The sequence below is a fragment of the Mercenaria mercenaria genome, chromosome 19 (assembly GCF_021730395.1).
Source record: "Mercenaria mercenaria strain notata chromosome 19, MADL_Memer_1, whole genome shotgun sequence".
In the NCBI taxonomy this organism is placed as follows: domain Eukaryota; kingdom Metazoa; phylum Mollusca; class Bivalvia; order Venerida; family Veneridae; genus Mercenaria; species Mercenaria mercenaria.
The window spans coordinates 22,475,934-22,491,809 of NC_069379.1; the positions used below are offsets into that span (position 1 = coordinate 22,475,934).

At 34.8% G+C, this 15,876-nt stretch overlaps 1 protein-coding gene across 1 annotated transcript in view; it reads left to right on the top strand.

Annotated features, from left to right (window-relative positions):
* LOC123542202 (uncharacterized) overlaps positions 1 to 15,876 on the top strand; it is a 77,444-nt gene that overhangs the window by 58,631 nt on the left and 2,937 nt on the right. The window contains exons 3-4 of the mRNA XM_045327909.2: positions 7,753 to 7,978; positions 8,696 to 8,825. Of these exons, the coding sequence (XP_045183844.1) occupies positions 7,753 to 7,978; positions 8,696 to 8,825 (356 nt within the window). The remainder of the gene's footprint in view (positions 1 to 7,752; positions 7,979 to 8,695; positions 8,826 to 15,876) is intronic.

Sequence of the window (15,876 nt, forward strand, 5' to 3'; positions counted from 1 at the left end):
TATGTTTCGGTCTAAAGAAGGAATACTTTCACCGTGTGGCGCTTTATTTTACATTTTTTTTCAATGGTTTTATCAATTTTAATATTCCATAACTGTGATACATATTTGATGCATTTCACCGTAGAAGTTTTCGACTTCGATATTATTTTAACAATTAATTGAAAATCGTTTAATAGTGAAGTTTTATTAATATATTTTCAAATTTTCCCTGTTACAAAAGAAAGCGCTGTAGACTTTCCCTATAATCTTAATATTTAGAAATCGAACTATATCATGTTGAAACATTGGTCTCCATCCCGTGTCATTTTGGGTAGCAAACTCGTTATACCAGCATAAAGAGTTTGCTTCAAATTACATACATTTATATAAATTTCAACGAAATGCTTCAGAATGTCGAACCAGAAAAAAACAAACATTTTTTGTCTAAATGGAGATTAGTGAGGCAAATTATAGAGCACACTAAGCAAGAATATATAAGTGGTTGACAGTGCGTCTCTCTTAACAGTATAAAACAAAGTCTACACGATACATTTATAAATGTAAGTTAATATAAAGTATATATATATAATATATAAAAATTGCAAAAACTATAGATGAGAGGATAATGTTCTTAGTGTGTAGGTTAAAGACAATGAATGTATATCTGCATCAGTTTGCTGTGACTTATTTGATACTTTGTCTGGAAGAGTTTCTGTACCTGTTTGCTGGGACATATTTAATACTTTGTCCGGTAGAGCTTCTGTATCAGTTTGCTTGAGCATATTTGATACATGGTCTGGAAGAGTTTCTGTACCTGTTTGCTGGGACATATTGATACTTTGTCTGGTAGAGCTTCTGTATCAGTTTGCTTGAGCATATTTGATACTTGGTATGGTAGAGTTTCTGCGTCAGTTTGCTATGACATATTTGATACTTTGTCCGGAAGAGTTTCTGCTTCAGTTTGCTATGACATATTTGATACTTTGTCTGGAAGAATTTCTGTATCAGTTTACTGAGACATACTTGATACTTTGTCTTGCAGAGTTTCTGTATCAGTTTGCTGTGACATATTTGTTACTTTGTCTTGCGGAGTTTCTGTATCAGTTTGCTGTGATATATTTGATACTTAGTCTGGTAGAGTTTCCTGTATCGGTTTGCTGTCACATATTTGATATTTTGTCTGGTAGTGTTTCTATATCAGTTTGCTGTGACATATTTGATACTTTGTCTGGTAGAGTTTTATGAATCAGTTTGATACTTTGTCTGGTAGTGTTTCCTGTATCAGTTTGCTGTGACATATTTGATACTTTGTCTGGTAGAGTTTCCGTATCAGTTTGCTGAGACATATTTGATACTTTGTCTGGTAGTGTTTCTGTATCAGTTTGCTCTGTGTCAGGATACTGGTTATATGACTCAGGGAAGTGCCTACGCCTTTAGTATCTTGAACAATGGTTTGGGTCCAATCGCTAAGGAGACTATGTCTTAGACTAGCTGACAAACGATGTAGAATGTCCTTTGTTAAAACGTAGAGCTGGTGAGACCAAATATCTCGTATATAGAATTTTCCTCTGGCTACCTTGCCTAAATGATTCGTGTACTAATGATTCGTAAATGATTTCTATTATGAGCTAGACAATTTCAGAGATCAGGCAAATCACTAAATGTTTCAAACTGACAAGTTTCTATTAGCCCAAACTCCCATAGTCTATACTTTACTGGTCTTTTTGTTGAAGTTCCTGTCAGACAATGTCTTTGAATCAACAACATATGAGTCCTATATCGCATAGATGCTCGGCCTCTGTCCTCTCAACTCTATATGATTGCCCTGACTCCTGGATGTTCAGCGCCTATATGCTATCACATGTAGCATTCAACTACCATATAGGTATATCCCCGGTGCCTTGGCTGTACTTCGCCAATAACGCTGAACCGTCTATAAGCTGGAACTCTCCTACTATCCCAGTAGATTACCAAACTCTTGGTCTCTGTCTCAGCTTCCCGATGCTCAGCCTATATCTGCTGTCGTCTATAGCATTCAACTACCCTTATGGTAAAACGCCTATGCGCTGGCCCTATAGCTCGAAAAATTATTGAAATTCTGCAACTCTTCTTTAGTCTATGAACTTCCAAAATCTTCTTTTTTAATAATTTATCCGCCCTGACAGGGTAACTGCAATAGTCTCCTTATCAAGGTACTGGGATAAATTATTAGTTGAATCCTCGATGTGTCTTCTTCGACCGCTGGATACCGAATGCCTTCTCCGTCATCCATCTACCTATTTATACCTCAGCAGATGTGCTATTTTTAGAACTTGTTTCTGATTGGTCCAAATTTAAACATAGCGTTTTACAACGAGTACTTGCTCTATTAAATATCTGGTTCCCTTTAACTTTTGTATATGACATAATGTGTGATGCTGGGATCCAGCTATCCACATAATGAACCCAAATCAGCCACAAATGACCTAAATTGTATTATTTACAGCAAGTCAACAATAATTATAGCAATAATAGCATGGAAAGGGAGTCAAGCACTATCTGTGCTTAATGTGTTACGTTATCAATATATCAAACATACAAATTATTCTGACACTCTGACATAGTTGATACTTTGTCTGGTAGAGTTTCTATATCAGTTTCCTGTGACATATTTGATACTTTGTCTTGCAGAGTTCCTGTATCAGTTTGCTGGGACATATTTGATACTTTGTCTGGTAGAGTGACAGAAGCTTCAGTACGGTTGGACCAAAACTTTGGAACGAGCTGCCATTAAATCTCAGACAAAGTGAATCAGTTAAAACTTTCAAAAAGCAGTTGAAAACTCACTTCTTCAAAGACTACTATTCTTATTTAAAATTCATATACGCAATTACATTGAAGCAAATCAGACTTTGTGTTAATACTGATGAATTGTTTTTACTTTTTTAATGCATGAGTGTACAACGCATTGAAGATGCTTTGTGTGTTGAATAGGCGTTTAAGAAAATTCTCAAGTTTCAAGTTTCAAGAGTTTCCATATCAGTTTGCTGAGACATATTTGATACTTTGTCTGGTAGTGTTTCCTGTATCAGTTTGCTGTGACATATTTGATACTTTGTCTTGCAGAGTTCCAGTATCAGTTTGCTGTGACATATTTGATACTTTGTCTTGCGGGGTCTCTGTAACAGTTTGCTATGACATATTTGATACTTTGTCTTGCGAAGTCTCTGTATCAGTTTGCTGTGACATATTTGATACTTTGTCTTGCAGAGTCTCTGTATCAGTTTGCTGGGACATATTTGATACTTTGTCTTGCGGAGTCTCTGTAACAGTTTGCTGTGACATATTTGATAGTTTGTCTTGCAGAGTTCCAGTATCAGTTTGCTGGGACATATTTGATACTTTGTCTTGTAGAGTTCCTGTATCAGTTTGCTTTGACATATTTGATACTTTGTCTTGCGGAGTCTCTGTATCAGTTTGCTGTGACATATTTGATACTTTGTCTTGCGGAGTCTTTGTATCAGTTTGCTGTGACATATTTGATACTTTGTCTTGCAGAGTCTCTGTAACACTTTGCTGGGACATATTTGATACTTTGTCTTGCAGAGTCTCTGTATCAGTTTGCTGTGACATATTTGATAGTTTGTCTTGCGGAGTCTCTGTATCAGTTTGCTGTGACATATTTGATACTTTGACTTGCGGAGTCTCTGTAACAGTTTGCTGTGACATATTTGATACTTTGTCTTGCAGAGTTCCTGTATCAGTTTGCTGTGACATATTTGATACTTTGTCTTGCGGAGTCTCTGTATCAGTTTGCTGTGACATATTTGATACTTTGTCTTGTGGAGTCTCTGTATCAGTTTGCTGTGACATATTTGCCACTTTGTCTTGCAGAGTTCCTGTATCAGTTTGCTGTGACATATTTTGTCTTGCAGTGTTCCTGTATCAGTTTGCTGTGACATATTTGATACTTTGTCTTGAGGAGTCTCTGTATCAGTTTGCTGTGACATATTTGATACTTTGTCTTGCGGAGTCTCTGTATCAGTTTGCTGTGACATTTTTGATACTTTGTCTTGCAGAGTTCCTGTATCAGTTTGCTGTGACATATTTGATACTTTGTCTTGCAGAGTCTCTGTATCAGTTTGCCTTGACATATTTGATACTTTGTCTTGCAGAGTTCCTGTATCAGTTTTCAGTGACATATTTGATACTTTTTTTTGGGGAGTCTCTGTATCAGTTTGCTGTGACATATTTGATACTTGTCTTGCGGAGTCTCTGTATCAGTTTGCTGTGACATATTTGATACTTAATCTTGCGGAGTCTCTGTAACAGTTTGCTGGGACATATTTGATACTTTGTCTGGTAGAGTTTCTGTATCAGTTTGCTCTGTCATATTTGCCACTTTGTCTTGCAGAGGTCCTGTATCAGTTTGCTGTGACATATTTGATACTTTGTCTTGCGGAGTCTCTGTAACAGTTTGCTGTGACATATTTGCCACTTTGTCTTGCAGAGTTCCTGTATCAGTTTGCTGTGACATATTTGATCCTTTGTCTTGCAGAGTTCCTGTATCAGTTTGCTGTGACATATTTGATACTTTGTCTTGCAGAGTTCCTGTAACAGTTTGCTGTGACATATTTGCCACTTTGTTTTGCAGAGTTCCTGTATCAGTTTGCTGTGACATATTTGATACTTTGTCTTGCAGAGTCTCTGTAACAGTTTGCTGGGACATATTTGATACTTTGTTTTGCAGAGTTCCAGTATCAGTTTGCTGTGACATACTTGATACTTTGTCTGGTAGAGTTTCTGTATCAGTTTGCTGTGACATATTTGATACTTTGTCTGGTAAAGTTTCTGTTTCAGTATGACGTGACATATTTGATACTTTGTCTGGTAGAGTTTCTGTATCAGTTTGCTGTTACATACTAGACACTTTGTCTAGTAGAGTTTCTGTATCAGTTTGCTGTGACATATTTGATACTTTGTCTGGAAGAGTCTCTGTATCAGTTTGCTTGCTGTGGCAAATTTGATACTTTGTCTTGTGGTGTTTCTGTATCATTTTTTCTGTGACATATTTGATATTTTGTCTGGTAGAGTTTCTGTATCAGTTTTCTGTGACATATTTGATACTTTATCTGGTAGAATTTCTGTATCTGTTTGCTGTGACATGTTTGATACTTTGTCTGGTAGAGTTTCTGTATCAGTTTGCTGTGACATATTTAATACTTTTTGTGGTAGAGTTTCTGTTTCAGTTTGCTATGACATGTTTGATATTTTGTCTGGCAGAGTTTCTGTATCAGTTTGCTGTGACATATTTGATACTTTGTCTGGTAGAGTTTCTGTATCAGTTTGCTGTGACATATTTGATATTTTGTCTGGTAGAGTTTCTGTCTGGAGTTTCTGTATCATGTATCAGTTTGCTGTGACATATTTGATAATTTGTCTTGTAGAGTTTCTGTTTCAGTTTGCTGTGATATGTTTGATACTTTGTCTGGTAGAGTATCCTGTATCAGTTTGCTGTGGCATATTTGATACTTTGTCTGGTAGAATTTCCTGTATCAGTTTGTTGGGACATATTTGATACTTTATCTGGTAGTGTTTCCTGTATCAGTTTGCTGTGACATATTTGAAACTTTGTCTGGTAGAGTTTCTGTATCAGTTTGCTGTGACATATTTGATACTTTGTCTGGTAGAGTTTCTGTATCAGTTTGCTCTGACATATTTGATACTTTTTCTGGTAGAGTTTCTGTATCAGTTTGCTGTGACATATTTGATACTTTGTCTGGTAAAGTTTCTGTATCAGTTTGCTGTGACATGTTTGATATTTTGTCTGGTAGAGTTTCTGTATCAGGTATCAGTTTGCTGTGACATATTTGATACTTTGTCTGGTAGAGTTTCTGTTTCAGTTTGCTGTGACATGTTTGATACTTTGTCTGGTAGAGTTTCCTGTATTAGTTTGCTGTGGCATATTTGATACTTTGTCTGGTAAAATTTCCTGTATCAGTTTGCTGTGACATATTTGATACTTTGTCTGGTAGAGTTTCTGTATCAGTTTGCTTGAGCATATTTGATACTTTGTCTGGTACAGTTTCTGTATCAGTTTGCTCTGACATATTTGATACTTTGTCTGGTAGATTTTCTGTATATGTTTGCTGTGCCATATTTGATACTTTGTCTGGAAGAATTTCTGTATCAGTTTGCTCTGACATATTTGATACTTTGTCTGGTAGAGTTTCTGTATCAGTTTGCTGTGACACATTTGATAATTTGTCTGGTAGAGCTTCTGTATACGTTTGCTGTGACACATTTGATACTTTGTCTGGTAAAGTTTCGGTATAAGTTTGCTGTGACATATTTGATACTTTGTCTGGTAGAGTTTCCTGTATCAGTTTGCTGTGACATATTTTATAGTTTGTCTGGTAGTGTTTCTGTATCAGTTTGTGGTGACATATTTGATGCTTTTTCTGGCAGAGCTTCTGTATAAGTTTGCTCTGACATGTTTGATACGTTGTCTGGTAGAATTTCTGTATAAGTTCGCTGTGACATATTTGATACTTTGTCTGGAACAGTTTCCGGTATCGGTTCGCTGTGACATATATGATACTTTGTCTGGTAGAGTTTCCTGTATTAGTTCGCTGTGACATATTTGAAAATTTGTCTGGTAGAGTTTCCTGTATCAGTTTGCTGTGACATATTTGATACTTTGTCTGGTAGAGTTTCCTGTATCAGTTTGCTTTGACAGATTTGATACTTTGTCTGGTAGAGTTTCTGTATCAGTTTGCTGTGACATATTTTATATTTTGTCTGGTAGTGTTTCTGTATCAGTTTGCTTTGACATATTTGATACTTTGTCTGGTAGAGTTTCCTGTATCAATTTGCTGTGACATATTTGATACTTTGTCTGGTAGAGTTTCCTATATCAGTTTGCTTTGACATATTTGATACTTTGTCTGGTAGAGTTTCCTGTATCAGTTTGCTGTGACATATTTGATACTTTGTCTGGTAGAGTTTCCTGTATCAGTTGTCTGGTAGGGTTTCCTGTATCAGTTTGCTGTGACATATTTGATACTTTTTCTGGTAGAGTTTCCTGTATCAGTTTGCTGTGACATATTTGATACTTTGTCTGGTAGAGTTTCCTGTATCAGTTTGCAGTGACATATTTGATACTTTGTCTGACATTGTTTCTGCATCAGAGTGCTGTTACCTATTTCATGCTCTGTCATGTAGAGCGTCTGCATCAGTTTATCGTAACTTAATTGATGCTTTGTCTGAAGGAAGTTTTGGGTCACTTTGCTATGATTTAATTGATGCTTTATCTGGAGGAGTTTTTGGGTCAATTTGCTATGACTTATTTGATGCTTTGTCTGGAGGAGTTTTTGGGTCACTTTGCTATGACTTAATTGATGCTTTATCTGGAGGAGTTTTTAGGTCAGTTTGCTCTGACTTATTTGATGCTTTGTCTGGAGGAGTTTTTGAGTCACTTTGCTATGATTTAACTGATGCTTTATCTGGAGGAGTTTTTGGGTCAATTTGCTATGACTTATTTGATGCTTTGTCTGGAGGAGTTTTTGGGTCACTTTGCTATGACTTACTTGATGCTTTGTCTGGCTGAGTTTCTGTACCAGATTGATACGACCTATTTGATGCTTTATTTTTCAATGAATCTTCATAAAAAATAAGAACTGTTCATTTGGAGAAAAACCATTACTGATAGCTTCTCATATGACTTTCAGCTTGTTATGTGACTTTTGTATAACGACTGTGTGTCGATAATTAGCAGCATTTATTTCTCTACAGGTGAGCAGTAACTACCTGGGTTACGTAGAGTTCAGACTGTGTCCACGAAATTCCAGTGAAGTTGTTCTCGACCAGTCATGTTTCGACAGGTATCCTCTCTGGATTGATGAGTCACATGGTACTCGATATTACATCGGCTCACGTGGAGGTATCTATGACATTCATATCCGTCTACCTGGTGGACTCGTGTGCAGAAAATGTGTTTTACAATGGAAATATAAAACAGGTTGGATTTTTTTCTTATCGTCTTATTTTGCCAGATCGTAACCTTATTAGTAATTAGGTTTACCACTATTCGTTTAAATGGACTGTACATAGATTTAATCAATAGTCCAATTGTACAGGTCACTGGGACTAGACCAGACGGAAAATATCGTTAAAACTGATGTTGTGTACATAACACAGTTTACCTCAGTGTATGATATATTTGCTGTATTTTTAGAGGGATTTCGACAAATAAATGTATATGTATTTATGTGTAAATATAAATATATCTTCGTGTAAAGTGTTCTTGCACTTTCTTATATACACCTAAAACTAGTTGATTTCATTTACTACTTTAGATATACCGTAGTTAAACAAATATCGTTTCATGTCGCAGTTACTGTCACTATTTCAACTGCAGTTAAACTGTTCTAGGAAAGGATGCATGTTTGTGTTTTATGAAATATTTTCAAGCCCTTATACACAAATGTTAATGAATATTTCAACAATATTCTTTCATTTTGGAGCTGACGCTTAATTGTTATTATAATGTAAATACAAAAAGCTTCATAATTATAGAATTACTGAGACGCAGTTGTACACGTTGAGATAAATTCCTAATAAATCATGTTCATGTCTCGATAACTAATTCATTGTACCTGAAGTTTAATTACTAACAGAATAAATAATTAATTAATTATGTGCTTGAGTTATTAGAGGGCATATAAACTTTATTTAGGATACAGATATAATGGAGAGGACACATGTAAGTGTTTGGGATGCGGCAAACAAGAGCAGTACGTGAACTGTGCAGATATTGAGATCACGCCTACAGGTGGTTGGCCAAAGGAGCAGACAGGTTCCGGAAGGTATGACATTGGTAAGCAGCAAGGCTACAAAAGTTATGGGTAGAGCTGCGCTGCTTTTTATTCTCTCGTTATTAATCTAAAACTTTGAATGCTTCACCAGTTTTCTTATGTAAAGAATTAATCCGCTATTAATTGTAATACTCTTTCTGCAATGATCTGGTGCTAAGGGCTACTGTGAGATTAGTTCCATTGTTATCTACTTATAGTAGACACTATATTGCAAGATTTTGAGTGGTATTCAAGGAAGTATGTTGATTACGTTTTGCTCGCATTTCATGATAATTGGTTTGTTTGGACTGGATATTTTAACCACACCATGAATTTTCTTTAAGACTGTACCATGCAGCATAAGATGAAATTAAATAAAGAATAGTTATGAGGTGGCTTTTATGTATTCTCGTCAATTTGATGGAAATATTTGATTAACAATACCTGCTAAACAAACATATTGTCACCTCAGTGCAAGAAGTGGATAACTGCATTGACTTAAAAAAGGACTTATTCACTTTTTGCGCTAAGGTGACGATATGTGTTACAGCGTTTTGCCCCTTATTGTGCCTTTGTTGTTCGCTCCATATTGTAACTACTTCCAGCTGAGTACTGTGCCTTTATTGTTGGTCCCTTATTGACCTACATTGCTCGTCCTTTACTGTGCCAACAATGTTAAACGCTAGGTTGTCATGACTGTACCAAACACATTTTCAGAATGTTTTACTCAGAATGACAAAACAAATGCCAACTTATTGTCCGCTGTGCTCTTTCTATAACCCCGAACACAACATGTAGGAATACAGGTCATACAGACCGATATAATTTCACAATGTGAGACATTGTGTTACATGCAAACCTGTACTTTCTTCATAATATGATACTGAGTGATAGTGCTCTTTATCATTCAATTGTTGTTCTTTTTTTTTCAATAATAAGCTGGCAAAACAGCAGTGGAGCAAGAGTAAATCATGCACAGATGAATAAATCCCAATTATAACATTAGTATTGTGCCCAAACCTGTTTTCATTTTTGGATCTGTTGAGATTGTTAAAATGGAGTAAACTAATAAATATCAGTGCTTGTAGGTATCTATAAATACCTATACCTGAGGAAAGCAAAACTCCAACAACTGATATAAACAGACTTTCATGAAATTTATACTTGTAAAATAATTTTTGGTTATTTAAAGGACTGAATAATCAATTTCTAGAATTTATCTGATGTGTTTCCATCTTTGTGACGCTTTGAAAGACGATGTTTATCTAATGTCAAAACACAATTCCATGCTACTGTGAACTAAAATCGTTCATTCACTAAAAATCAGAATAATTCATTATTAAATCTACGTTTTTCAACGTATTTATGTTTCAAAGACGACGTCGAAACAAAGAAAACCCTTGGTGTGGCCTATATATCCTGTTTAACATTACGATATTATGCATGCATTTTACATAAATGAACGAGCATTCTGCTTGGTGCATTTTAATGCTTTAAGTTTGAGTGCATGTTGCATGTTTATACTAAAATAATGAAGCGATGGTTACGAATAAATAACATACATTATAAATGATATGAATAATAAATACCATTTTGATGCATTAGCTTGTAATTTAAATAATAATTCGCTTATTCAAACTTGTTTACTAAAACAAAAATATCTCTTTAAAATTTGTTTCAGTTTTTTATTTGATTATTTCTCACCAATAGATTTGTTTTGGCGCGCCGATGTTGATGCAACTGTTTACAGAATCATTATGTCGCAGAGCGATATAAGCGAAATAGATCCAAGAAATGGTAGAATGCATCTGTGTCACAGAACGATATAGAGCCAAGAAAATGAATGCATTTTTGTCAAAGAGCTATAGCGAACAAAATATTCGAATGTATTTGCGCAGTATAGATACAGACCTGTTGCGTCACAGAGCGATATCTAACTATACCGCATGCAGAAACTGTGCCTAGAAATAAAAAAAAGTTCTCTTTTTATATATTAGATGGGTGAAATGCTCGCGACGATATGAGTTCTTAAAAGTGAACCTTGTTTTCTGCACCACATTTAAGCAAAAATTTGCATACAATCTAAAAAATGCATAAGCGTGAAATACACCACCTTACAATCGTTTGCGGATACAAGCTGTGCCTTTATTTATTTATGGTGCATATACACCATCTATCTAGAATATATATAGGAATGGGTAATAGATGTTGTTTCTACAGAAGCGTGAAAGCCAAACAGTTGAAAATGGTTCAGCTTTTCGATATTCTTGAATTTCCTGAATGCCTTATTTCAGACTTGGAAAAACTATGTTTTCATTATTTTTTTGTTCTCAGTTCGGGCAATTTTTTGTACAGAGCCATTACTGTTTTATAATTCCCTTTCTGAATTTTTTATATAGTGCACATACAATTTATCATTCAATTTCATTATAATATCAATACATAATTTATTTTATTACATTTGCATGTAGTATGTATATTATGTAAATATGTTATGTGGTTTCCCTTTCATAAATACGCTGACAATCTATTTATTGTGTGCATCACGTGGTAACGTTATTATATCATGCGTATTCTTTATTGCATCACGTGGTAACTTTGATATATCACGTACATTCTTTATAGCTTCACGTGGTAACTTTACTATATCACGTACATTCTTTATAGATCACGTGGTAACTTTAATATATCACGTACATTCTTTATAGCGTCACATGGTAACTTTAATATATGACGTACATTTTCATAGCGTCACGTGGTAACTTTAATATATGACATACATTCTTTTTAGCACCACGTGGTAACTTTAATATATCACGTACATTCTTTATAGCGTCACATGGTAACTTTAATATTTGACGTACATTCGTTATAGCGTCACGTGGTAACTTTAACATATGACGTATATTTTCATAGCATCACGTGGTAACTTTGTCATATGGTGTACATTTTTGTTACTATGTGCGAGGTGAATTATGTTTTGTGACTTCTGGAAAGTGTATCATATTGTGAACATACTTTATTACTTTATATATTACTGACATTCTTTATTACATTACATGTATATGGAAAGTTTATCAAATTTGGACATCCTTTATCACATTATGTGGAATGTTTATCATATGGGTATTCTTTATTATGTTATGCGGAAAATCTATTCCTGTTATCATGTATGTAATGTGATAAAGAGCATCTACATCTACAGTGTACTGCTCTGCAATCAGTAAAGATAATGACTGGGAAGCGGTTTGTTTGGAACAATCTGTTAATAAATGAGCAGGTTCATTTGGGGCAAACTTGGAATGAAATAAGAATTAACTAGGACTGAAAACAGAGATGAAGAGTAGAATGTTTCAGCTGCCAGTCGCTCAGTGTAAAAATTTAAACTGAGACTGGGATGTATGTACGGTGGGAGACCATTCCATGAACATATGGTTCTTGTAAAAGATGAGTTTATATGTTAATGAGTGTGAAACTATGAAATCATGTAGTTCAGGCTCCTTACTGGTATAAGGTGGTTATATTACGGGAGAGGTTTGGATACGGCGATGTTCAAGGGGTTTCCATTTATGTGTTCTAAGCAATTGGGCGACACAGCTTGTTTGACCATAGTTGTTGGAAACGTATAGAGATGTTGTTTGTACTTGTTTAGTTTTATGTTTGGGCTTTTTGCCATGATGATACCAGATGTTGGAGCAGTATTCAAGCTGTTGGAGCAGTATTCAAGCTGTTGGCGAACATACAACTTGTGCAACAAGGGAGGACCTGACTCTAAGATACACAATTGTTTTATCTGCAAGTAATTTAGCTTTACTTTAAACGGAGTTTGGTAATTCATTAACGTAAGCAAAGTAAACGTTTGGGCCTATGACTGGGCATTGAGGAACCCTAAAGTGGATAGAGCCATCAAAAATGAATCTTTGGGATCAATCCTTGAAAAATGACTTAATCCACTGGGATACTAATGGAATTTGATCTTAGGACTTTGAATTTATGTATGACATTTTACAAGTTAAGGATATAGGCCTGTAGCTTATAGTCCTAGAGATTGGGCCATTCTTGTAGACTGAAGCAACGACTGCATGATTCCAATATTTTTGGACGTGTGCAGTTTCAAGAGCTAGCTGGAATAGTTTTGTTATGATTGGGGCTATCTCTCGGTGAAGCACTTTAAGTGATCTTTGAGATTGGGTTGAGCCTTCAATAACATTTCCTCGCTCTCACATATTTAAGGATCATTGGCATCTCTGTTACTGGTTGGGTATGAATAGTCTTTCTAACTTAAATTAATTGTTTCAGGTGAAAGGGTTTTGATTTGAGAAAACTGACTCAGGCTGTTTATGAGTGTAAGTTGCCAGTATGAGTAAGGTCCTCATACTTCAGTAGGGTTTCATCACAACTCTCAGTTTTATTTTGTTTGATATACGGGTACAGTTTCTACCAGGAACCCGGCTCGATGTCGCAAGTAAAGATTCCATGTATGACATACCTTGTCATACGCTTTCTTTCTGTACAACGTTTATAACATTATTTGATAGGTTTGTTATGTTATTTGCTTTCTTTATATATCATGAGGTAGTTTTACCATTGTATGTGCAAGTTTCTATTATGTGAAGAAGCATAATATGATACACTTTCCATCTTATGATATAAGTAAAGAATTATCATAAGATGTTACATGGGACATATATCTATAATTACCAAGTAATGAAGAATGCACAAAAAATGACGATCTCTTTTCATCATAGAATGGGAAAATGTACATAATATAATAAAACAGCCATATGATGTAACGAAATCACATACTGTTACAAACCTTTCACGTGAATGATTTACATAAATCATTATAAGGTATGTGCATAATATAAATACAAAGAATATCATCATATAGTAAATGACATTGTAGCAATTGAAGAACAAGAGCATCGCCTTGCGGGTGCTGACGCTCATCTGATTTTTTTTGTATTATAGAAATATTGTCATACCCATGATTTTCTAAGTCTAAAAAGGGCCATCATTCTTGCAAAAAGCAGGATAGAGTTATGTTTCTTGATGTACAGCGTCCGCTTACGATGGTGAAAAACTGTTGCAAGTTTTAAAGCAATAGCTTTGATAGTTTAGGAGAAAAGCTGACTTAAACATAATACTCAACCAAGAAAACTGATTTTCTAAGTCCAAAAGGGGCAATAGTTATTGCAAAAAGCAAGATGGAGTTATGTTTCTTGCTGTACAGGGTCAGCTTATGATGGTGAACAAGTGTTGCAAGTTTCAAAGCAATAGCTTTGATAGTTTAAGAGAAAAAGTTGACCTAAACATAAAACTAAACCAAGAAATCTGATATTTTCTAAGTCCAAAAGGGGCCATAAATCTTGCAAAAAGCAGGATGGAGTTATGTTTCTTGATGTACAAGGTCAGCTTATGATGGTGAACAAGTGTTGCAAGTTTCAAAGCAATAGCTTTGATAGTTAGGAGAAAAGCTGACCTAAACATAAAACTTAACCAAGAAATCTGATATTTTCTAAGTACAAAAGGGGCCATAAAACTTGCAAAAAGCAGGATAGAGTTATGTTTCTTGCTGTAAAGGGTCAGCTTATGATGGTGAACAAGTGTTCCAAGTTTCCGAGCAATAGCTTTGATAGTTTAAGAGAAAAGCTGACCTAAACGTAAAACTTAACCAGGCAACACCGACGCCGACACCGATCAAGTGATGACAATAACTCATCATTTTTTTTTTCAAAAAATCAGATGAGCTAAAAATCATAAAAAAATCCTAATGACTGGTCGGTTCAGAGTATCTTTTTATCATATGTCAGTTATAATGCCTTCTGCTCGTATTATTTCTCTTGTCTGTCAATCATAAGTCTTCGGGTATGATTGTATTTTGTTGTCTTCGGGTATATTAGTATTTGTTTACGAGTCCAGTTTTATCGGATATGCAGCTTCTGTCACCATTTACCCACAAAACTAACTAATCATTGAATAATAACTAACCAGTTAATGAACGCGATAATTATCTGGTTATCCAGTTTAGTAACGTGATAAGTTTCTACTTCAGATCGAGAAAAATCCACATTGATGCCGACAACGTTCACCACTTATTCACTTAGCTAAAGCAATAAATATCCGATAAGTTCCAGCTCAGATGAATATTTGAACACGATCCATTGGACTAGATAACCAGATAATTATCGCGTTAAATATTTCTTTTCTTGTTACACAACTAGTTAGTTTTGTGGATAAATGGTTGCAGAAGTATGATACCATAGGTCGAACCAACTCTCTTAGCTTTCTAACTGGTTATTAGTAATGGATTTGTACTGATCATTTTACACATATTCTCTGAGCACTTCATATGTATTTAATATTCATTACAGGGATTTATAAAATTTTAATTTTTCAAACTAATTCTCCAACCAAGATATGAATATATAATTTTTCTGTGACTCTACATTACATGTTAGGAATATTAGAGCATTATACATATGTCAAAACTTTTTCAGTAGGAATTCAACGTCATAAAATACGATAATCTTATGTCTTGCCTTTATTGCGCTGAACCAAAATTGATTGAAAATAACAATTTGTATGAAAACTTGTCTATTTGTTAACAACTCTTGAAAAGTCGCCATATGACCTATAATTGTGTCGGTGCAACGTTAAACCCAACAGAAACAAAACAAAAACTCTTGAGATATCGTGTTTGCTTTTAATGGAAATATGCAATTATATTGAGACCAGAATAAATAAACTTTTTTTCATGTTTCCAACTTAAAGGGAGATAATTAAAGAAAGACAATATAGCATATATGATTATACAATTCTAATAGATATCTGGTTCTGACAGAATATAAGACAGCTAAAAAATGCCATAAATGTTGTTTATCCTCGACGTAAAAAAAGATGTAGGGACCTCTTCACATGACATAAAACACAATGTACACTAGCATACCCGCACTTGTTTATATGGGAGAAAACTGTGGGTTTAATTTATTATTCACTGATTAAATAATGTCATAGTGTGCGTAAATATTTCCAAAAATATAGGAAATGTCATAAATAAAAT